We start from the raw sequence: 25,902 nt of genomic DNA, 5'->3' as shown, positions 1-25,902 counted from the left end.
AACTATGATTTTGGTTTCAAGGTTTACATTCATTTTTGCTTACGACATTTACTTCAGGAAATGCCGTTGAACCAGTGGGTCGTGCCTGATGATTTCTCATTAACAGCTCATTATTCTTTTCCGTCACGAGAAGACAGGCGATGAGTTCAGAATATCTCGCAATTACACGCACTCTATATTGTTGTTGTAGAGTTATATTTGATGCGTGAAAAGTTGAAAATGTTTTTTCAAACATTTCCAATTCAGTAATCTCATGCCCACAAAATTTCAGTTGCGAGATTATTCGATACATCGCCGAGTTGTAATCACTGACTTTGTTAAAATCTTGGAATCTCAACGTATTCCATTCATCCCGGGCGGTCGGAAGTATAACTTTCCTTATATGTTCGAATCTTTCTTTTAATCCCTTCCACAAAGCCATGGGATCTTTTTCAATCAGATATTCACATTTTAATCCCTCGTCNGAGGAGGATATTCTCCGATAAGTACAAGATTCGTGAGTATTATAACCAAAATAATTAAAAATAACTTTGTGAAAGCCATCTTCTTTTTTCTTCAAAAATTTGATGAAGAATAATTTTAGAGAAGAAGAGAAAGTTGGAGTGATTGAATATGTTTGTGAGATCATATTTATAGGGCAAAAACTAGCCGTTTTGTTACCGTTTATGACCGTTGGTGTACAAGAAAATAAATGTATGTATTTGTATAATTTTATGGTAATAATATGGTGTATATAATATTAGTAATGTTTTAAATAATTATGTATATTATATCACAATATTATAATGAAATGTCATAATATATTTTGTTTAAAAATCTTATAGGCTTTTATACTTGTCGTATCCCTTACCGGGAGTGTGGGATGTCGTCTTAAAATCCTCCCATGATTTATAACAAGTTTTTTTGAAAAATTTATTTTTATTATTTATAATAACATTATATTATATATTAAATATATAAACAATAAATAAATAAACAATAAAATAAATATTATTACTTTTGTTACCTTTTTCTTCTGTTTTGGAGCTTGGAAAAATATGGAGGACTTTTAGAGCTTCGTGTTGATAACGTGTTGTGAAAAAGTAAAAATTTACGGTAAAAAGTAAAAATCTCAAACTCTTAAAATTATCACACTACACACTTTATAATATTTTTTTCTCTCAACTCAATTGTGATTTTCTTCACAAATGAGAGATCTATTTATAGAAAATCTTTACAAATAATCCAAAAATAAAATCATCATTACCTACATCATCACACACTAATTTTCAATATTTACAACTCTTATTTTCAACATTCAAATATTCAACATTTAAATATTCAACATACACATTTTAAATATTAATTTTCAACAATTTCAAATTAATAATCATAATTTTGAGAAAAAATTGTATTTATTTTCGTAAAATTTTATTGTTTGAATTTAAATCTTTACGGGATTTAAATAACTTTATTACAAAACAAGATCAGGAAAAGTAATGTTACACTAATTTAAGATTTTGATTGTTGAGAAATAATTAATATTTGCAACTAATTTTATTTTGAGTAGGTCTATTGTGATACGGTTTCACGAATCTTTATCTGTGATATGAGTCAACCCTACCAATATTCACAGTAAAAAGTAATAATCTTAGCATAAAAGTAATTGAAACGTCTACTAATTTTAAAAGTGCGGAAATAAATTTTTTTCTATAAAACTCACATTTTCGAAATAACATTTAAAATAATCGTAATTATTTGACAGTAAAAATAATGCAGTTTAAATTAATCAAACTCATCCAAAATCATACGTAAACATGAACGAGTAGAAATCTTAAAATCGTCAACTTTTGAAAATGTTCATCCCCTCTCAATCTCATAAATCGTAATGCGGAAAACATGTGGTCCTCGGGTCGTGTCACCGCACCAGGTCTGCCTACTCAGAGTTTGGCACCTCAACCCACTCATCATTAAGCTCACCTGCATCACACACGCCTAGTGAGTCTAAAGACTCGACACACCTGCACCGTTGATAGCAAATACATATACATAACACACAGCAGTGAAAAATAGCATACTCAACAAACTTTTCATGAACTTTAAAAACGTAACATAAAAGTGTCGTGTAAAATCATGACTTGTCATTCATCATTCATCATTATCATTCATCGTTATCATTCATCATTCATCGTTCATCGTTTATCATTTATCATTTTCTTTGGTGAATTCAGTTCATTATAAGTGACTATCGTACATCATCATTTACTATGGATCCATCATACATAGAACCGTGGTACCCGGCGACTGTCGGACATCAGTGACAGGATCACCCATCCACTGTGCCTAGGCCTCATCATCAGTATTTACATATACGTCTTAAACATTTACATATACTTCGATAGCCACAACTAATTCCCGTCATTCAAAACATTATCATTTTCATCACTTATAAAAATCATACACATATGTAATTTTCTTTAAATCCAAACATGCAACGTATATTTTCATAAAATCTTAAAAATTGTGATCATGATGCTTAGACATTAAAAACATGATAAATTTGTGCTCAGGGCGCTGCCAGTACCAAAATCTCACCCCGGGTGCAAAATGACCATTTTTCTCCTGGAAACCCAAAAATTATCGTTTTACCCCTAGACGTAAAATTTCACGTTTTAACATTTTCTTAATTCTATTGATTCTAACATGTCTCAAATAATTGTTTAAACCTACATGAATTTTTTCATATTTTTATTTAGCTTAAATCAATGACTTTTAAATTAATCTTTAAATATAACATATTAATGCGTTTTAATCCCGAATTAAACCAAACCTTAGCATAAAATTCCCAAATTAAAAACTTAGACTTCTAATAATTATTTGAGCTTAAATATAATTTTTCATAATTTTATTAAGCATAAATCTAAGCGTTTTCAATTAATTCTTTAATTAACGTTTCGTGCGGCGATTAAATCCGGATAAATCCAAAACTCATTATTTTGATCTGAAGCTTACTAAACTCCTAAAAATGTTCCAAAACATATTTAAAATAATTCCTAGACATAAACTCGAGCCCATTTCATATCTTAACCAAATTGTTTTAAAACTTGGACCGGAGTCCCGGTTTTAACCCGAATCAACCCGAAACTCTACCGAATTTCTCCCAACTTAAGGCATGCCTAAAACACATCCTATCATCTCTTAAATCACATTTTCCAGCCCACTTAAGACCCATGAAAACGAGACCACCAGCTGCTGCTATTTTCAGCACAAGCCAAGTTCGAATCCTAATGCGACTAAGCTTCACTATTTCGCATCCTAGCTCATGCCCGAGCGGACCAGCCCCTAACCAACCTCACTTAGACCACTATAGGGCCCTACTGGACCAAAACAACCCAAGGACTCGACCCCATGCACGCTGGAAATCGCATCTTCTCGCTAGACATCCAAAACGCTCAAACCCGAACTCTCCTCGGTTCGACACCCTAGTGCGGCGCTAGAGTCAAGATCAGCAGTGTTCAAGCTTTTCCAGATCATGACTCAGACCCATCAGAGACAAGTCCAAGGCCTGGAGTTGCCCTCACACCGTCGGCTTCATCTTTGGTCCGAAACACAACCCAAAACAAGCCACAACTCCACCCAACCTCTCGGCCCTTACCACCCACGGCCAAAACACTATTACAGCATGTTTCCCCTTAAATATTACGTGGTTCAGACTTCTAGTGACAGCAGTTGACAGTCCCCTTGCAGCAAATTACAACAAACGTGAGTTGGATGTTCAATAATGCAAGGACTTGAAACAAAACTGAAAAATCTCCATGAATAATGCTGAACCGAGAATTCCACATACAAATAAACACATAACAGCATATATATAGCGTACATGATGCAGAAATAAAAGTGCGTGGCGTGCCTTAACATGTTTGGAGAGCAAGAACGAGACGAGGGAACTCGGGAGAACTTTTCATTTGCAAGAACAAGAGAAACCGAGGCACCAAGAGCTCTTTAATGAAAGGAAACCTATGATAGTTGGCTGAAAAGGAGAGGTGTCGGTTGGTGGGTTATGAAATAAAAGGTGTAGGGTTAATTAGTATTAATGTATCATTAACAATTAGGTTAATTAGCTTTTATTTTATATTAAAAGAGTTTAAGCCAATTAGCTTAAAAATAGGCCCATTAAATCCAAACACACTCCCGAAAAATATTTTGTGTTGGAAAGTTTTTTAAAATATTAGCCGAACCCTTAAAAAGTCCTCCGATTCGATAAAATTTGCGTACCGTTAAACAATAAATCCCAATTCTTGAAAAATACCCAATAAATCCCAATTCTTAAAAAATACATTTAAAACATCTTATATTAATTAATAAAAATTAATCGTGTAATAAAAATAATTTTCTTGAAAATTTTCCGGTCTCTGATCCTCGTTTGAGCGCGAAATCGGAGACCGGGAAATGAAACTTAAAAATCTTTAATGCATAAACCTTTAAAATTTCGTGAAATAAATTCTATCATACATGAATTATGCATAAAATGCATAATATTAAATAAACACATAATTTATGAAATAAACATGAATTTAATGCTTTTAAAACAAATTAATAAAATACCAAAGAAATTTAATAACTTGTATGCATGTGTTTCACATGGACCTTCAAATTTTTTCAGGACGTTACAATAATAATTTTTAATGGTTGACCAAAATAAGACATTCGACCCATGAAATTGATCCGTGAGAGCGTCTTACAAGAGTTTTTGTGTTTTTGTTTTATTCGTTGACTTTACCGAAAACGACCCAATCATTTAAAATCAACTAAATTTCACACGTGTGATGCACGAAGTGTTATTTTATGTAATTAATGATTAAAATTAGCAAGTATTAGTGTTTGAATAATTATTTAAAATTATTGATATAATATAATGAATATATTTAAATTTTAAAATTTATTATATCAAAATATTAATATCATTTGAAATAACACTCAAATGATGATAACAATATTTTATCGTTAAATTTACTTATTATCTTGGTTAAGTAGAACTGCTATAAATAAAAAGAATAGAAAAATATTTAAAAAATCTTATATTATTTTGTTTATCAAAGTTTTAGAGAATAAATAAAAAAATTTTGAAAATTCAAATTTTTTGTCATTTTTTATATGAATAAATTTTGGTTAAAAAATAAATTATTTTTTGGACATGTTAAAAATATTTATATTAAATTTCTATTAAAATACATATTTTAAAGTTCTATTAATATACGTAACAATAATAACAACAATTTACAGACATTCTTTTAAAAAATTGAAAAACATAATATTATATAAAAGCTTTTATATTTTATTTAGTATGATATAGAGTAGTAAACATAAATTCTATCAAAGTAACACAAAACTTAAAATCATAATCGAAATTAAATAGAATGATATAATCCATGCAAATATTTAAATGTAGTTTATAATTTCAAAAAACATCAAATTTAAATTTGAATTTTATATAATAAATTAAAAACAATTCACATTTAATTACGTATTTATTTTCTATCTGTTTCAAATATTAATGCGGTATGTGAATACATTAATAATGATATTTTTTTATAACATATTATTTTTTACAAAAAACTTTCCATATATGACAAAAACTTTATTTATATATATGTGTGTGCGCGTGTGAACAATATAAAATAAATGAAATATAAATAATACTCTTAAATTAAAAGATAAAATGTATGGAAAAAATATTGATAAAAATTTTATAATGAAAAATAAATTTTAAACTTGAATTTCGGTTGTTTCCATATGCTGGTAGATCATATCAACGAACTAATAAGATTTTAAGCGCTAAATGTATTTTTAAATGATTTAAAAGTAGTTTATGTTTTCAATTGAGTTCAGTTTCAACTTGAATAAAGAACATAAAAAACACATAATTCATAGATTACATTTAAATTAATATAAAAATAAATTAAATTCAAATTTAAACTAATAAAGGAATTGATATAATCAAATCAAACAATAATAGAATGATATAACCAATGCAGATACTTTAATGTAGTTTATAATTTCAAGGAACAGCGAACTAAAATTTGAATTTTTAAAAATAAAATAAAAATAATTCACATTTAATTACTTATTTATTTCTTATTTGTTTCAAATAATTCACATTTAATTACTTATTTATTTCTTATTTGTTTCTGATTGAAAATTGATTGTCTACATGTAATGCAGAAATCAGATTGAATTATTTATACAATTTATAATAACAACTAAATATATCATAGTAACACAAGATAATATTAAATTAAATGAATTGATATAATAAAAACAAAATTTTGAGAGTAGTTTATGTTTTCAATAAAATTCAGTTTTAATTTGAATAAAGAAAATAAAAAACACATAATTCATAAATTACATTTAAATTGATATAAAAATGAATTAAATTCAAATTTGAACTAATAAAAGAATTAATATAATCAATTCAAACAATAATTGAAGTTTATGTTTTCAAATATATTAAATTCACATTTTAAATTTTGTTTAAAAGAAAATAGAGAAGCCTTTGTTAAAAAAATATCAATAAAAATCTCATAAAATTAAATGTTTTCAATCATTTATTGCAGTACGCCTATTTCGAGATTAATGATACATCTATCTTTTTTANATATAGATTGCATGTGATTACCGACGAGTGTCGAGAGCCCACACATAGTGGTACATAGGGTGCTGAGAAAAATATAAACTCCATGTCACTCTAACAGGGATGAACATCGCAAATAGTTCAATACCTTCATATACTAGAGTCCTTGAAAACTCAACGGTAATTTCTTCCACGAGCATATAAATCTCATCCACGAACGTAACCACATAACTAGATGTTTCACTATCATTCTCACTAAGCAAACTAATAATGCCACAACCGTCCCCGAGGATGAGTAATTACTCGGTATGATAAAACCGAAATAAAAACGTGTAACAAAATGTAGGATACGTTGACACAATTCATTATCAGGTAAATCCACATATAATTGTAAATAGAATACGCTAGATGCACAATTGGTAAATGCAGTGTTACAATAGCTCGAGCAATAGGAAAGGCTCGACTACATTTTTCTCGGCTACATCGTTGTAGTGGCTACACTTTTTGAGTCTACTACTTTGTGTTGGTCATCTCGCTAAGGACTACAGACGTATTACGTCTTATCAACCTACAACATCTCTCGGGCTATTCGCAACTCCATAACTTCCCAAAATCACCTCGAATCCACGTATATTAATTGTGAGAATCCAAATTTTCGGGAATGTAATTATTTATTTAAATATAGACATGTATAAAAATTTATTTTCGAGTTATGGTATTATTGCAAAAGTAATAAATTCGAAAATAATAAATAACACATGGTATTTGAAATCTCAAGCAAATAAATACATGAAATTCGAAATCAAGTACAATAAATATATTAATTTCAAAAATTAAGAGATATCAATCAAATTAGAAGAAAAAATTACATACATGAAAATTTCTCAATAAGGAAGCTAGCAAATTCCAGTGATGTCTAAGTACATTATGAATCTGTACAAGAAAGCAGTTTGCATTGAACCATCCAGTCTAACATCAAATTTAAAAAATTAAGGATATTTGGTGAACAAGTTTTTCCAAGTATGATATGATATTATGTAAGGAAGAAACATCTCGAATTATGGAAGAATTAACTCAAAATTTTGGAAAAAATATCAATTGAATTATAGTAAGAATTTCTCTTCATCACCTATAAATACCTACCATTCGAAATTTCACACCCAAAATCTAGTAATTTCGAGAATTTGCTCTCACGGTGCTCTCAAGATTTCGAGTTTTTTCCTCGAGTTTTGTCGAGTATCGAAGTTCTGCTGCTGTCCAGATCCAAGGAGGATCCGAAAATCCTAACCAAGAAGCAATGTTCTTCACATTTTCGTTCAAGATCTAAAGTAAGTGGACTTGTTTTAAAAGTATAATTTTGGTTATGTATTATTTCGTTTTTCGAAAGTTACGGTCGAACGCAATTCTTCTTCTACCTTTTTTGATACGATTACCGTATGTTCTACGTTTTGGCACTGTGAGCATTCAACTGGATACAAGTGAGAATCCCAATATGAGATAAGTTTATGGACCTTACACGGAGTGATTGTAACCATTATATAGCATCGCTTTCTTAGAGGAGTAAAAATTAAAGACTGCTATCAGTAAACCATGAAGAGTAAAGGAATCTCAGTGCCTAAGCTAATATATGCTTATGTCTATGCTGATTATATGAATTATGTTATGCATGATACATTTTTATTCGAAAATCATGTGTATTTGTTATGTATGTGTTCGAACGGCCCTACTTGCTGAGTGACGATAATATCACTCACCCCTTACTCTCCTTCTCCAGATAAGACCTAAGATCAGATAGAGGAAGAGGAACATGACCAGTTTTGAGGCTGGTGATGGGCGAAATAACTACGAAGTTAATTTAGATAATGATCGTTTAAGTTATTTGAATTTCATTTGTAAACGTTTATGTAATTTTTCTTATCGTTTTAAGAATTTACGTTGTAAAGACAATCATATTATTTGTTATGAGTAATAAACTGGTTGTTAGTTTATACTGTATAACGAGACTTTTTGTTTTCAATTGTGTGGTTGTTAAAAAAACTCTGTGTCAACTCAACCCAGTTTCGAGGCGTGACATATACCATAATAGATAATCACTAGAATTGTTGCTCAATATGCTAAACAATGTTGTACATCGATGATACATATATATATACAAAAAATTATGTGTGTAAAATATATTTTATTTTCCACATATCAATGTTTATATAACAACACAATTAATATGTGTAGGAATAAAATCACATGAGTCACGTTCAATACATATCAAATGCTAAGGATACATGTTGTATTCATCCGATAATAATATATATTCTTGAGGAATTAGTTGAAATTGGGCTTGCGGATTAAGAACTCTACATTTTATTTTGCAACAAATCATTGACTTTGAATAATTGCTAAAAATATATATGATATACCAAAATTTATTTGTCTAGATATATTTTGTTTATCAATTTAATAACAGTACCATTTAGAATTTTCCCAACCTAAAATGAACTTCTTCCCCTAGAATTCCAGAGAGAAGCACGAATCTTGAACTCAGCATTACACATCATGAGTTATATTATTATTATTTTGGTAAAATAGAGTAACTAAAAAAATGGACAAACTTATTATTGTAGAAGGATATTTCTTTATTTTCTTTTTATTTTTCTATTATATATATAATTATTGTATTTTGGCTATTTTCCTTTTATTTGGTATCCTTTTACAATTATTATTATTATTTCTTTTTGTTATTTCAATCAAATTATTTTCTGAAAGCGTTGAATTGTACATTAATTAGAATTCTTAGGAATTTATTCTACACTTTATTTTTATATATATCTTAATTTTTTTCCATAACCGATGAAAAATTACTATTTACGCCTTTGATTCCGCATATAACCTTAGATTATACATTGTCGAAAATCTGTCGGAATATATATATGTTTAGATCCAAATCAACCAGAGATATACTACATGTCTTTCAAAATAATTCTATTGAGAGTTGGAATATACAATACAGTTATTTTTAGTAAGTAAGTATAACCCATTTTTATTAATTTCCAAAAATATTAATGACTTCTTTTATTGGAAACTGTCTAGAATTTGTACACACATAAATTTAACCTTGATTCCACTCATTTTCCATCAAACAATTGTGTGTATCATGTAAGAATATCATCGATCCACGAAAATGCCAAGAATCTTATCCAAATGAAAGCTGGATTCATCCTTCTCAATTAACAGCCCTACACTGTCTCCTGATTTCTCCCTGATTCCCTGTCAGCACTTCAATCCCTCCCATTTTAACAATAGCTCCGATGAATTTCGCGAACCAGGCCGCCTGATCACCCGCCATTTTCTTCATGATATCGTTCCCATGCGGGTCTTTCGCCAGCACGTGATCCGATTCGAGCAACGCTCTTTTGGCCAAGAATTCATTGTATATCTGCGAATCCATTTTGTTCTGCGTGACCCCGTCGAACGGCAGCATGTTGTCATCCCTCGTGCACATGAATCGCATCTGTTCGACGTAATTCTGGTCCATTTCCATGCTTTTGCGCTTGTCGAATAGTCTGGATTTGACGACGCCGCAGTGCGCCGTGCCGATGGAGTGTGCGCCGACTAGCACGACCAGGTCTTCCAAGGTCAGCCCTTTTCTCTTGAACATGTCGATCATTTCTTGGAGGGGCGTGTCGGGGACTGGCAAGTTGTTCTTGACATTTTCTGCTAGGGAAGATAGGCCGTCTCGGCGACCTGCGGCTACTTTGTAGGTGGGGAGGCCGGTGTTGACGAGGGAGTCCCGGTTGGCGAACGCGATTATGTCGGCGCAGGAGACGACGCCGGGGCATTCAGCCTCGAGTCGCTCTTTTGCTTCGTCGATTACTTCAAAGCCGCGGACGAACGGGCCATTTGGGCCTGCTTTCTTCTCCACATCCTCGCCTGAGGGTGTTTCGTCTAGAAGGATTGAAGCATCGCATCCCTGCAAACAGATCATAAAATGACACCAAGAAATTGGCATACACAATGAAGAAAATGGAATGTTCATCCATAACCTAAAAATATTATAATAGAAATCTTTATATAACATCGAGTTTTGAAATAAAATTATTTCTAATAAATAATTTCTAACATGATATCAGATAGGATAAATTAATAATTAAGTTTGAAAATCCTGTGGAGATATAATCCATATCATATTCCATTGAATAAAAAAAAATATCATCCAAACGTGCATTTTCCATTATATACAGACACTGATCTTCTTCTTACTAGAGGGAGAGGCATCAGAATATGAATATATTAGGAAAAATTGCAAAAATATCATATTATTTGGTATGTTTGGTTTTTCTTTTGGTCCCTACAAGTATTGAAAGATTGATCTTAATCTGATAAGTTTGTCTTTAGTCATATTCCATCAGGTCTGATGTAGCACAATAAGTTTCTAATGTGACAACTAAAAAAGTGTTGATTTGACGTTGAATATTGCAACTTGTCAAACGCCACGTATGCAATCTAACGAAAAATAGATGAAAATTAATAAATATTAGGCAAAAGCCAAACTTTGAGTGTTTGCACGACTAAAACTTAAAACAAATCGAGTTATGCAGACTGGTTTCATGGTAACAAAAATGCATGCAATATTAATCTCTAAGGATGTAACAAGTTACCTTGACTAAACAATCATGCGAGAAGAGGCGAACAATGGCTGGAGCAAGAGTAGCATCTTTCTGAAGATTCTTCATCAACACCTCATTCACAATCTGCTCCGCTTGTGGGCAATCTTTCTCATAGAACCCTTCGATCAAACCCCCTTTCGCATTTTCGACGGGCTCGGGTTCACCATTACCCTCCACAGGCTTGGCTTCACTTTCATCTCCATGATCTTCATTTTCAGCAGGCTCGGCTTCTGGTTGGTCTTCAACCCCATTTTGTTCCCTGAGCTGTTCGATTTTCGGCTTCTTGTCTTTCAGAGGACTTTTATAGGACATCTGATTTTCGGGTTCCTCTTCCTTCGGGGGATCGTTCGTTTGAATACCTTGTTCAATATTGTTTGATGGAGAGTTGATGAAATCAGGAAACGGGAACCGTAGTCCCGATTCGCTTGGTTCAAATGCAGAGGCCAGCAGAGGGAGAATTAATGCGCAGGAAATGAATGCTGCGGCGATAATCCTTCCTCTTGCTGCCATTCCTGCCGCCATGCAATTCAGCATTACGAGACATTAGCACGGTCTTTTGGCATTTGAGATGGGGTCTATATAGGAAGAAATATTAGTGAGTGAAATTTTTTTGATACATTTTAGACCTGATCATTTTTCGTGGATCCATTGGTTATCAAATTTGATCAAATGATTTCATGTTGCAAGATCCAAAAATCTCTAATCCCATCGACGGTGTTCCCTTATCGTGTAACGTTTAGTCTTTGTATGAAATAATGATATAACTAATGGGTCGGGAGGTTGGGAGCCATTTTAGGCACCAAAAATGGGTGGCAAACAAATGTTTGAAATCTCAAATAGTTGTCGACATGTATGTTGCTGGACCAGAATCGGGGAGTGTAGTACTGTCTTGATAATGTAATTTGTATGTTTCTCGTTTTTTTGTCATTTTGTCGATCAATTTACGGGTTTAGTCCAATAACTTGTACTTTGATTTTCGATTTTAGTATTTTTTTGTCGGAGAGTTGACGTCTAATCAAAATGATGATGTGTCGTGGTCAATTTACGAACTAACCGTGGCTAAAATGTTATTTAAATTCATAAGCTTTTATTCAATCAATTTTCATGAATCGATTAGTTAGCAAAATTTTCATGATTTTTTATTGTAACTACAATGGCAGAGCCATAAATCCATTACTACTCGGACTAATTTTTTTTATTACAAAATACAAAATAATATATGCCAATTAAATTCATAACAAATACATTTTTCGGACTAAAATCAAAATTTTACCATATTTTCTCTTTCTTTTTCTAATTGAACTACCTGAATTAAATACAAATTTTTTAATTTTTTTCTCCTGTTTTTATATTTAATTTCTATTTGAGCTACCCCACTAAATAAAAATACCAAAATCTCAATATAAAAAATTAAAATAGAAAGACCCATTCGAGCAGCCATAAGGTGCCTCCGCCCATTTGTCAGATCCGAAAATCTCCAATAGCATCAATGATGTTACTTCATCTTATACGTTGATTCTGCACGAAACAATTAATGGGGCTTGGGAGCCATTTTAGGCATAAAAGATGGGTGGCAAGCTAGGGGTGGTTTAGTTTAAATAATATTAGATATAATAAATTTTTTTTCAATGGTATTTTATGTCGTCAAATATCATTCTTTGTCCGCTATCTTTGTATTTTTTGACAACTTTAGTCTTTTTTCCGATGTGGCGTTGATCTGGCACCATTGCAGTGCTGATGTTGATGTGTATAGTGTCGCACCAGTACTTCAGATGAAAAAAGACTGAAATTACCAAAAACCAAAAGATACGAGACTAAAATTGAAATATGATAAAATAAAGTACTAAAATTACAAAATAGCAAACATATATGATCAAAATTGTAATTTTCTCTATAATAAACTAATTAAGTGATATATTTTATATTCCAAAAATTTTTTCTTGAACATTTTCTGATCTATACTTAATCAAGCACCTGTGGAAAATGAAAAATCATATTTTTAATCATGTAACTTGAATATTTTTTTGTTATGTTATCGGTCAATTTATAACTTTAGTCCACTAAATTGATTTTTTTCGATTTTAGTTACTTTCATCGAAGCCCTAGTAACGCCGCAAGTGATTGTGTTTCACCGATAAATGATGATGTTTCATAAAAAATTGTTGACATGGTCATGACTAACATTACTAACGTGTTCGTGTTCGATGTCACACTATCATTCTAGAGGAAAATGATAAATTAGAAGAAAAAAGTGCAAGTTAGTGGACTTGATTATAACATGATCAAAAAATAAAAACATACAAGTCACAAGTCCAAAAATATAATTTTTTCCGAAGAAAAACTTCGTCACTCGCTCGCCCGAATCAACATCAAGAATTAAACAAACAAACAAAAAATGGAAGATTAATTAATTGATTAATGGAAAAGTGATTGCGATGCGAGCAATGATAAAAAAAATAGAGCCGCTTGGATGTTTCCAATTATTCCATCTTTCTCGGCCGGTTGATGTATTAGACTTCAGCTGTCAATTTAATTAATTCCCAAGGTTCACGAATTAGTTTGTTAACTATTTTTGGTACTGACATGAATGTTATACCAATTTCCAATTTTTTTCCTTTTTTTACCAACTAACTCCCACATACATGATAAATCACTTTCTAATTTAATTTTTAAATAGAATATTTTGAAATTTTTATTTTCTAAAATTTCATAATTAATATACTTATTTGAAAAAATATATATATTATATAGAAGCAACACAGGATATTTACCTCAAGCAAATGATGATGACATGTCTTCGAAGTATTTTCAACTTCCAAGTGTAAGAACTAGGATCGGATGTTTTGTAGTTAACATAAATATTCCTAATGTTTGCAGTTCAGCCGACAGACTTGCTTGTAGATTCATTTATTCCCATGTAAGAAACAAGAAAATTTTAGATGTCGGTCTATAGCATCTCCACAAGTAGCCTGTAGCTGCATAGAATTCATCTCCTATCCTATGATGGGTGCCGAATCCATCATGCGACGGCCTGGTTCATCTCCGAGTGTAGCCCATGAAGTGCATTATTAACTGTTTAAGTACCAAAAACTATATATTTTTATATCTTTTGAAACGTAGAATAGCATGAACACCATGCTTGGGTTGTTATACCACATAGGGGCCAGTGAGGCGGCCACAAAAGCGAGGGAAATTGCTGATACACAACAGAGACAACTGCCTCGTCTCAGCGTGTTGTGAACATCGACATGAGATTGATATGTCAAATCATGAGTATTAAACCATAGGAAGGAGGGCTTTGTCAGCACCAATAAAATATCAACTTTTGTGAATAAATTATTCACAGTTTCCCCTAACTGCCAGCATATAAACTAATGGAGGATTAATAGGGAATAAACTATCAAACATGTAATGACAAATGGAAAAGGCTATCACCATGTTTAATTCCTTCTTCCTTTATTGTTGCCTGTTTCTCTCCTACACAAGGCTAGTTACATGCTGAGAATGTCTATGGCTTCCAAAAGAATAAGTCTCTTTTTCTTTCTTCTTCTTGTTCTACTGTTTCGGGTCACGAAAATCTCGGCTTCTGACCAACATAAGTTCCCTTTCGCTTGCTCTGCGAAGATACATTCGTGTAACGCTCTTCTGTACCAGAAAAACGGACTTCAGGAGGATGAGATTGCTTTCTTGTACTCTGTCGATATAGCGGAAATCAAGACTATAAAACACGGTAACAAACAAGACTACTTAGTTCCTGTAAACTGTTCTTGCAAGAATGTTGAGGGGACAGATGCATACTTCTATGATGTAATTTACAATCCAGAGAGCAATACAAGTCTTCAAAATGTTTCGAATGAGAAATTTAGCGGGCAAGCGTGGGATGGAGGAATAGATAAGGATTTCGTGAGTGGAGTGAAAGAAACGATACATCTTCTTTGTGGTTGTGTGGATGATGATTCTCAAGTTGTGGTGACTTATACGGTTCAGGAACAGGATACGGTGTACTCTATTTCGGTTCTACTTTCTGCTCAAAATGGACAATTGGAAAGCTTGAACTCGTATTTAGCGCCAAATCCATCATATATAGATCTTGGATGGATCTTATATGTGCCTATGGAAAAGTATGGAATTCCTGCTACAAAGAAAGGTTAGCAAGATCCCCTCTGAAATATCTTTATTTGTAAACTACCCAACTAAATTTGTTCAAGGTATTAAGTTTCCTATACTTTGTTTTCTCCATTTTTCAGAAAAGTTCCACAGAGGGACTATAATTATAGCCATTTTATCAGCTGTGACATTACTTTCCATGTGCACGTTGGCCATAATCCTTTTCCGGAGAAAGAAAAGCAAGGCACAAAACAAGGAAGATCCAGAGGCATTTTCCAAGATTGTAAGTGCTCACAAGTCTGGATCATTGAAGAAACAGTACCTGCAAACAGACAAAATGGAAGGTAACATAAAACAGTAGTGTTTCTTCATATATTATCGTCGTCAAAAGTTTGAAGAACCCCTTTTAATAACATGTTGGTTTCACAGATATAACAGTTTTTGAGTCGGAAAAGCCATCATGTTACAGTATTGAGGAGATTGCAGAGGCTACAAGTGACTTTGATGAAAGTAGAATAATTGGGAGAGGAGGATTTGGAAATGTCTATCATGGGGTGATTGGGGAAAAGGTCAAGAGCCTTCATTGTTTATCAATTTCTTAGTCGATTTTCAATGGACGACGATATTAATCTTATAGCATGTGGTAACATCAGGAAGTTGCTATCAAGAAAATGAGATCTAACAAGTCCAAGGAATTTCTTGCTGAGCTCAAGGTGTTGTGCAAGATACATCATATTAATGTGGTGAGGTCTCAATGTTTCATTAACAAGAACCAAGTTTTACCTTTATAATGTCGAAGTGGATCGATTTTTATGGCTCGAATTCATGTTATAGGTGGAGCTGTTGGGTTATGCTAGTGGAGATGACCACCTATACTTGGTTTACGAGTATATTCAGAACGGTTCTCTCAGCGATCATCTTCACAATCCATTACTGAAAGGTATTAACATAAAAGGTTTATTTGAACTAAAAACCAGAAGAAAATTCTTGCATGAGAGTTTTTATTAAACAGGCCACCAGCCCCTGTCATGGACTGCAAGAATGCAAGTTGCACTTGATGCTGCAAAGGGAATCGAATACATCCACGACCACACAAAAGCACAATACGTGCATCGTGATATAAAAACAGCGAATATTCTTCTTGATGAAGGCCTTAGAGCAAAGGTACTGTCAAATCTGATGCATTTCATAGTTTAAGTCAAGGATGATGAGTCGTGAACATCATCAAAACATGACAATATTCCACGAAAATGTGACATGTTCCCATTTCCACAGGTAGCAGATTTTGGCCTGGCAAAGCTTGTTGGTAGAACAAATGAAGATGAGCTAATAGCAACTAGACTTGTTGGAACCCCGGGATATCTTCCTCCAGAGTAAGCATTAAACTCCTGGAACAAAATTTTATCGAGTACCACAAAACTATCCCATTTAATAAATAAAAAAAAATAATTGATTAACATGCATCTGGTCTAATTTTGCAGAGCTGTGAAAGAGCTACAAGTGACTACCAAGACTGATGTTTTTGCGTTTGGAGTAGTTCTTTCCGAGCTAATAACCGGTCAACGTGCACTAGTACGTGACAACAAGGAGCCGAATAGAATGAAATCACTCATCACAGAAGTAAGCAAATGGACAAAAAATCCCTTTAATCAAAACACTGATCAGAAAATGTATGAACAGAGAAAAAAATATCAAATGTCAAACTCACTTCAATATTATTTGGCCAGGTAAACAAGGTCTTCCAAGAAAACGATCCAGAATCCGCACTGGAGTTAATTATAGATGGAAATCTCAAAGGGAATTACCCTCCCGACGACGTATACAAGGTCGATAATTACCTCGATTCCATCTGCATTATGTAGTAGACTCAGACATGTATAATTAGTTTCAAGAAATTCAATTAGACACTAAGCTGCTGACTAGTTTCTAACCTGTGCAGATGGCAGAAGTTGCAAAATGGTGTCTAGCCGACGATCCACTCGACAGGCCGGAGATACGCGAAGCGGTCATAGCGCTAGCTCGAATCCGAATGTCATCCATTGAATGGGAAGCATCACTGGGAGGAAACAGTCAGATTTTCAGTGGAGTTTTCATTGGCAGATGACAAAATTTAGCTCCATTTCTTTACTACTGCCTGCTTGTTCTTTGTACGCATGAAAATATAATTATTTTTATCATATTTTCATTCCCCATTTAGTTTTAGATGCGACAGGTTCAAAAAGCAAAAGTAATTTAATTTGCTTGGTAACTTACAATTGTTTATGTGTAATATAACATTATATAACCACAGTTATTTCGGAGTTGCATGGGATTTTAATTCCTGTACTGTTCCAAGTGTGGGATTTGCAAGTGATTAGTGTAAATGAATGAACTAGATAGATCAAAATAAGAGTGAAAAATGACTTATAAAACACATCGTTTGGTTTGTCTAATATGATGATAAATAACTTATGCTAGAAATGATAATCAATAATATAATGATTTATAATCTTAATATTTTGTTGAATTTGAGTCAAACGTTGAATTAATCAAATAAATATAATAAACTAATAGTATTGTAAGAATTATTGGATTAGAAAGAAATATAAATGATTAGTTATGTAAGAAACATAAAATAATAGAAAATTTTCTATCAGAGGGTTTTTGTGAAACTTTTGTATGCCTAATGCATTCGAGATAAAATAAATTCGCAGTACCCCTTAATAATTATTCTAAACAGTAAAAAACCTTGTTTATTCAAGGAGATCCTAATTCACCTTCTCCAAGTTTCCTTGCCACCATCACCTTATTTCTCCAAACTNAAATTTTTTTTTTTTTTTTTTTTGTTAACTTTAGCATCTATTTCTTCACAGGCAATCACGATTAGTGTTTTGTCGATTTTATGATGGAACTTCCATTGTGGGTATTTTCTTAAACTAGTAGTTGAGGAAAACCAAGACTGAAAGCATAGCTAGAAACGTCGATGGCCACCGAAAATGCTCGCATTTCGAGCGGAGAAATCATATATTTTGTATTTGTGGATATTTAAGGATTCTTGAAACGTATAATTCTTAAAATTTGTCATACAGTTGATGATAGAGAATGATCCGAGATAGTTTTTCACTTTGTGAATTTAAGATCATTGGAAGAGCTAAGAGAGCTTATTATTTTATAAAAATATATTCATGTTTTAAATAGACCGACCATGATATGTTTTTATCCTATTGGGTTCTAAAACGGAAGCAATCTTGATTTGACGATAAAAAAAAAATTGTAATTATATTTCTAACACATTTATTTAAGAGTTTAGTTAAATGTCAATTTGGAAGTGATAAGTTATTAAAATATAATTCTAGCACAACTTAGTTTTTGGCAGGATGAAGTTTTCGATGATATCTCATAGCTTGTTGATCCAAACGATCAGAAACTAAAGCGATGGAACATCCAACTCAAAATTCTTCAAGTCATATTGCAAACCAACTCGATAGATTCATAGAGTATCTAGGCAAGTTGGTGGCCGAAAGATCAAGCTGGATGTAATTGAAGTTGCAACAAGATTAACATAACCATTTCTTGAATTTTGGTAATATATCCAAGATAGAATATCAAAATGGTGCGATTCAACATGTGTTACGAACCTAACACAATAATCTACAAATCATATTCCAAAGCTGAAGACTAGTTCGGATATGAAGATGGTGCGAAACCATTATGTAATTTCAGGTTATGCATTGAATGAAGAACACGTTCTAACATGTATATAGTTTAGTATTGTTGGCATATCTTGTTGGGAAATTACACTTAAGCAATGCCTATCACGATGATAATAATACCCAAATATGCGGAATAAAATAATTAACAAGAACACAAAGATTTACGTGGTTCACCCAAGATAGGCTACGTCCACGGAGCACTGCAACTTTTATAACTATAAGAAATATTACAACAAGCGTATACACCAATACACTCAATATTTCTCACACTCCCAACCCGAGTATACCGAGAAAATAATTTCTCTAACTCACACAAGAGAATTCCCGCACTCAAGAAAAAAATACACTCTTTTTTTCTATGCACTATCTTTTTATCAAAGCTGAAAAGCTTTTGTTTTTGGGATACTAAAAGCAAACAAGAAAGGCTCAATTTATAACACATTTCTTGAACCAACTTTTTGGAATTCCCGATGTGGGATACCAATTTTCTTAATTTTTTATTTACGTGGGTCCCATTTCTCACCTAACAATTCTCCCACTTGAAGACTTGATTTCAATTACGTCTTCACATCACCATTGCAGCAGCTCATATATCCTTATTTATTCTTGCAGTCCAACTGAAGTTGAACACAACTTCAGTTTATCAATGGTTACCGTCTTCGTGAGCATATCGGCTGGATTTTTACTTCCAGGAATCTTCTCCAGCATCAAGACTCCATCTTCCAGCACTGATCTGATGAAATGGTACCTAACCTGTATATGATTTGTCCTAGCATAATAAACAGGATTTTTTGCTAAATGAATAGCACTCTGACTGTCACAGTATAATGTGGTATCTTCAAGCTTCTGACCCAATTCCTTCAGAAAGGATTTCAACCATATCATCTCTTTGCTAGCTTCTGTAACTGCAACATACTCAGCCTCAGAAGTCGAAAGCACAACAATCTTTTGCAGCTTAGACACCCAGCTTACAACTGTACCACCTAATGTGAACACATATCCAGTAGTACTTTTCCTGCCATCCAGGTCACCACCCATATCGACATCGACAAAACCCTGTAAGCCAAATTTGATCTCCTGAAGCATGAAGAACAACTAGTAGTACCTTTCAAATACCTGAGAATCCACTTAACTGCTTCCAAGTGTTGCTTTCCTGGATTACTCATAAACCTGCTCACAACTCCCACTGTATGTGCTATGTCTGGTCTTGTGCACACCATTGCATGCATGAGGCTTCCGACAGCAGAAGCATAAGGAACCTTATTCATATAAGCCTGCTCCTGCTCCGTCGATGGTGATTGTGCTTTGGTTAGTTTGAAATGACTAGCCAAAGGAGTACTCACAGATTTAGCTTCATTCATATTAAATCTGCTAACCTCCTTTTTCACGTACTCTTCTTGATATAACTTCAAGAATCCATTCCCCCGGTCTCTAAAGATCCTCATTCCAAGGATTTGCTTTGCAGCACCCAAATCCTTCATGGCGAATTCCTTTGATAAATCTTTCTTGAGTTTATCAATTTCTTCCAGACGATCTCCAGCTATCAGCATATCATCTACATATAGCAGTAGTATGATATAAGAACCATCAAACTTTTTCACATAACAGCAGTGATCAGCTTGACACCTTAAGAATCCATTTTCACTCATGAATTCATCAAACTTCTTGTACCACTGTCTTGGAGCTTGTTTGAGACCGTACAAGCTCTTCTGAAGTTTGCACAACATTATCTCTTTTGCCCGTACTTCAAAGCCCTGTGGCTGCTTCATATAAATTTCTTCATCTAGGTCACCGTGAAGAAACACAGTCTTTACATCCAACTGCTCCAAATGTAAGTCTTCCTTCGCCACTAGTCCAAGTATTGTCCTGATAGTGGTTAATTTAACCACCAGAAAGAAAATCTCGGTGTAATCAATTCCTTCCCGTTGTTGGAAGCCTTTTACAACAAGTCTTGCCTTGTACCGCTTGCTACCATCATGCTCTTCTTTTAATCGGTACACCCACTTGTTATGTAACACCTTTTTGCCTTGCGGAAGTTCTGTCAACTCCCATGTCTGCTTGGATGACAGTGAATCCATCTCATCTTCCATGGTCAACTCCCACTTGGTTGAATCATCATTTTGCATTGTCTCTTCACAGGTCTCCGGTTCATCTTTATCTGTCAGCAAAATATAGTGAAGTGCAGGGAAGTATCTATCAGGTGGTCTAATGGTTCTCAATGATCTCCTGAGTTCAATCACCGGAGTTTGTGGGTCATCATCTTGTGCAGTTTCTTCTTCATCTTCCTGGTTACTGGTTTTCGATTCATTCACAGGAATGTTTGTCAATGGCACTTCATCAGTCTTCTCGACTTCAGGACATTCATCTCCAGCTCCAATGTCTGACTTATCCTTGTACAGAAGTTTCTCATTAAATATTACATCCGTGCTCCGAATGATCTTCCGATTTTGGTCATCCCAGAAACGATAACCAAACTCATTATCTCCATAACCAATAAAGAAGCACTTCTTTGATTTCGGATCAAGTTTTTTTATGCTTGCTGAATCAATATGAACATAAGATAGACATCCAAACACTTTCAAGAAAGAAAGATTTACTTCTTTGCCGCTCCAAACCTCTTCGGGTATTTTGTAGTCCAGTGGTACCGAAGGTCCTCTGTTGATCAGATATGCTGCAGTGTTAACAGCATCAGCCCAGAATGATTTTGGCAATCCAGAATGCAATCTCATGCTCCTTGTGCGTTCATTCAAGGTCCTGTTCATCCTTTCAGCTACACCATTCTGTTGAGGTGTACCAAGAGTGGTTTTCTCCATCTTGATCCCGTTCTGTGCACAATATTTCTTGAACTTATCATCTTCATATTCTCCACCATTGTCAGACCGTAAGCACTTCACCTTCAAGTTGGTCTCATTTTCCACCATGGCTTTCCACCTTTTAAAGGTCTCGTAAACATCAGATTTATTTTTCAGAAAATAAACCCAAACTTTTCTACTCGAATCGTCAATGAATATGACATAGTATCTCGAGCCTCTAAGGGATGTCACAGGAGATGGTCCCCATACATCAGTATGAACCAGCTCCAACTTTGTTGCTTTCGGTTCTCTACCGCCTTTTGAAAAGCTCACCTTCTTCTGCTTTCCAAAGATACAGCTTTCAGATATTTTGTGTTCAACAGTCTTTAATTCTGGTCGCTTTCCTTTTGACAACAACATCTTCATTCCCTTCTCACTCATGTGTCCAAGTCTATAATGCCATAGACTTGAATTGGCTCCAGCATCCACAGCTGCTAATGTGTCTCTGCAACTGGAAGTCATATACAGTGTTCCAGTTTTCTTTCCTCGAGCCACAATCATGACCCCTTTGTTCACTTTCTAGGAACCATCACCGAAGGTCACATTGTGGCCTTCATCATCAAGCTGTCCTACCGAGATCAGATTGCGTGTCAATTTTGGTACATGCTTGACTTTGTTGATTTTCCAAGATCCATTTGACATATTCATCCGTACATCACTCATACCAACAATTTCCAAGGGTTTTCCATCAGCCAGAAAAACTTATCCGTAATCGCCAACGATGTAATTATCAAATACATCACGATCACCAGTGGTATGAAACGAAACTCCTGAGTCCATAACCCAAGAATCAACAGGGCTTTCCATGGATAATAGCAGAGCATCATGTACTTCCTCAGTGACAACATTGGCATTATTCTTAGTTGATCTGTAGTTCTTTTTCAAGTGACCAGTCTCACCACAGCTCCAGCACTTCACATTTTTTTCAAATGTGTTACTGTCTTTTCCATTTCTTGACTTGGATCTACCATGCCATTGGTTAAAACTCTTTTCGCCACTCCTGTCCCTTCCTCTATTCTCGATATTTAGTGCAGATCTCAATGATATTCCTTCACCCGAATCCATCCTGCGAACTTTTTCAGCAAGAATTTGATCTCTGACATAATTGAATTGTAGCTTTCTTTTTTCAATAGAGTTGCTAACCGCTGCCCGCATCGGTTCCCAATTATCTGGTAAAGACGCCAAAAGAATAAGTGCCTGAATCTCATCATCAAATTTAATTTCAACCGATGTCAGCTGTGAAACAATCGTGTTGAATTCATTGATGTGTTACTGTTTAGCCACCGATGCATCTTCTCTCATCTTCAAATTAAATAACTTCTTCATGAGATGTACTTTATTATTTGCCGTTGGCTTTTCGTACATGTCCAACAAAATGGACATCATCTCCTCCGTTGTTTTTGCCCCCGTCACGTTATGTGGCACGTTCTTCGTTAGGGTCAATCGTATTACACCTAACACTTGTCGGTCAAGAAGATTTCAGTCATTATCCTCCATCTTTTCCGGCTTCTTTCAAGATAGAGATTGATGCAACTTCTTGCTATATAAATAATCAATAATTTGTAGTCGCCAGAACGTAAAATCTGTACCGTCGAACTTGTTGATTCCCGGTCCTGATCCATCATCTCCGGCCATCACTTCTCTAGCCTTAGCAAAAAATCTAAAAAATCTTTTCTGATGTGGAAGATCAGACAAAGCTGCAACCACAAAGCATACTCAGAATTCTTAAGAATTTTCACAACAAAGCTCTGATACCAGTTGTTGGGGAATTACACCGAAGCGATGCCGATCACGATGATAATAATACCCAAATATGAGGAATAAAATAATCAACAAGAACACAAAGATTTACGTGGTTCACCCAAGATAGGCTACGTCCACGGAGCACTGCAACTTTTATAACTATAAGAAATATTACAACAAGCGTATACACCAATACACTCAATATTTCTCACACTCCCAACCCGAGTATACTTAGAAAATAATTTCTCTAACTCACACAAGAGAATTCCCGCATTCAAGAAAAATATACACTCTTTTTTTCTATGCACTCTCTTTTTATCAAAGCTGAAAAGCTTTTGATTTTGGGATACTAAAAGCAAACAAGGAAGGCTCAATTTATAACAAATTTCTTGAACTAACTTTTTGGAATTCCCGATGTGGGATACCAATTTTCATAATTTTTTATTTACGTGGGTCCCATTTCTCACATAACATATCTCTCTTATACAAACTCGAAATCAAGTGATTATTGATTCTATGGAAATCAAAGACAAAAGGCTAAAATTTTCATGTTCATCACATTACTCACAAATCAATAAATCAAGAGCTATAATTCAATAAGACGACCAACCCGACTTGGACCAGCTGGGCGACCAGCTAGCCTTGGACCAGCTGGATGACCAGCCAGACTTGGAACAGCCAGATCAAAACAGTCGGTCAAACCAGCTCGATCAACCAAGCGTGTCAACTAGCACATTCAAACCAATTAGAGTTTAGAAAAGTGGTCAAACAACATGAATATGATGGTTGAAATGTCGGAAAATGTCCAAAACTTGTCCAAACAACTATATTCTTGTTGATAACCTGCATATCATTCTTGGAGGTGGTAAATACAATACTTTGAAGATCTAACAAGAGCTTTTGATTGGTATTCAAACCATGAGCAGATTATAAAGGAAAAATGAGGTAAAATTAGAGCAAATCCAAGAAAGTGAGGTGTAGACCTAGCCCCGGGCCAAGTTGGACCCAGACATGCCTGTCTCGTGGTCAACTGTTCAGTTAACTAGGTCAATGGGTTTGACTCAGAACCATGACAGTATCTGACCAATGGTGGTCCGGTTACAGTTTTGGAGTCTAAAACAAGTCGACCCATCGGGTTGGACGGGTCGAACTCAGTGGGTTGGTAATATTTAATTATTATCATTTTTTAAAATGGACGACCATGATGACGTGACCGTTATGCAACGATAGACCCGTCGGGTCGACCCAGGCCGACGAGCCCACCGTTTAATTTTTTTAAAAAAAAATATTTCCGACTCAACCCTATAAATGCTGCCCCCACCTCTTTCTTTTTTTTTTTACCCATACAATTCTCTCTTAATTCTCAATATCTAATTTTCAATTCAAATTTTATCTCATTATTATCAAAATTTCGATTGTCGATTATTGTCATTTGTTCATTTATTTTTCAAATTACTTCAATTTTATTTTTATACAAATTAATGGTTCAAGTCGTAGTGGTAAGGTAAAGATAAAGAGCATCATACCCGAGTTTGAGGATCACGACTTTCTTTCATTCAAAGTTGATGGCTATGTTTTTGATTTTTTGATGACAAGCAACAAGAACAAAAAGTGGTCCAACAAACACATTATTATCAAATTCAAGAAAGTATAAGCGATCCGACGTCGACTAAAACTTGAGTGGTGTCTCACCACACATTTAATATTAATCGATTGGGAAAAAAAATCCCGCTTAGAAAAGATATGTTAAAATTGCTCTTTCCACAAAGCAAAGAATGAGCTATTACACCACAACAACAGTAATAACAACCAGTAAGTCTTTAACAATTGGGTCATTGGTTTCAACAAATCCCTATCGGTTTTTTTGGGTTTTTTATGAGTCACCTAACAGGCTGTTAACTAAAAGACAGAAAAATTAGATTTTTTATTTTGTATTTTTTTTATTTTTTTTTTCATATTATAAATAAACTTTCATTTTTTGGTCCTACAACTTGGATGTTGTTTTCATTTTTGGTATTGTTAACTCCAAATTTGCATTTTTAGTCTTTTAGTTTGCATTTTTCTTTCACTTTTTGTATTTTCTTTTTAACCAGAGTCCGTTGTGTTTCTTTCTAAATAATATTTTTTAAAAAATATGACACATATGCAAGTTACTTTCCAAAAATTCATGTTAGTATCTACGTCCACCATATAAATAATTTCTGATAGACACGAGATAATTTAGCAAAAAAATAAAA

The 25,902-nt window shown here is 33.9% G+C and overlaps 2 protein-coding genes and 1 long non-coding RNA gene across 3 annotated transcripts; 1 reads left to right on the top strand and 2 right to left on the bottom strand.

Annotated features, from left to right (window-relative positions):
- Positions 1-1,724: 1,724 nt before the first annotated feature.
- On the bottom strand, positions 1,725-3,886 carry LOC140964949 (uncharacterized). The gene is made up of 2 exons (XR_012172939.1): positions 3,438-3,886; positions 1,725-1,933 (listed from the first exon to the last, which is right to left on the bottom strand). It is a non-coding gene; the product is annotated as an uncharacterized lncRNA (long non-coding RNA).
- A 5,775-nt stretch (positions 3,887-9,661) lies between these two features.
- LOC140965008 (peroxidase 44-like) lies at positions 9,662-11,895 on the bottom strand. Its single transcript, XM_073425035.1, has 2 exons — positions 11,263-11,895; positions 9,662-10,574 (listed from the first exon to the last, which is right to left on the bottom strand). Exons 1-2 carry the CDS (start codon positions 11,803-11,805, stop codon positions 9,828-9,830), a joined length of 1,290 nt encoding a protein of 429 aa, XP_073281136.1. The 5' UTR covers positions 11,806-11,895; the 3' UTR covers positions 9,662-9,827.
- A 2,836-nt stretch (positions 11,896-14,731) lies between these two features.
- Positions 14,732-17,602, top strand: LOC140963715 (lysM domain receptor-like kinase 3). Its single transcript, XM_073423095.1, has 10 exons — positions 14,732-15,418; positions 15,519-15,722; positions 15,808-15,947; positions 16,032-16,121; positions 16,213-16,318; positions 16,391-16,542; positions 16,654-16,751; positions 16,860-16,998; positions 17,106-17,204; positions 17,318-17,602. Exons 1-10 carry the CDS (start codon positions 14,767-14,769, stop codon positions 17,480-17,482), a joined length of 1,845 nt encoding a protein of 614 aa, XP_073279196.1. The 5' UTR covers positions 14,732-14,766; the 3' UTR covers positions 17,483-17,602.
- Positions 17,603-25,902: the final 8,300 nt, after the last annotated feature.

The sequence above is a fragment of the Primulina huaijiensis genome, chromosome 18 (assembly GCF_012295235.1).
Source record: "Primulina huaijiensis isolate GDHJ02 chromosome 18, ASM1229523v2, whole genome shotgun sequence".
In the NCBI taxonomy this organism is placed as follows: domain Eukaryota; kingdom Viridiplantae; phylum Streptophyta; class Magnoliopsida; order Lamiales; family Gesneriaceae; genus Primulina; species Primulina huaijiensis.
This window is presented reverse-complemented; position numbering and strand designations above follow the sequence as displayed.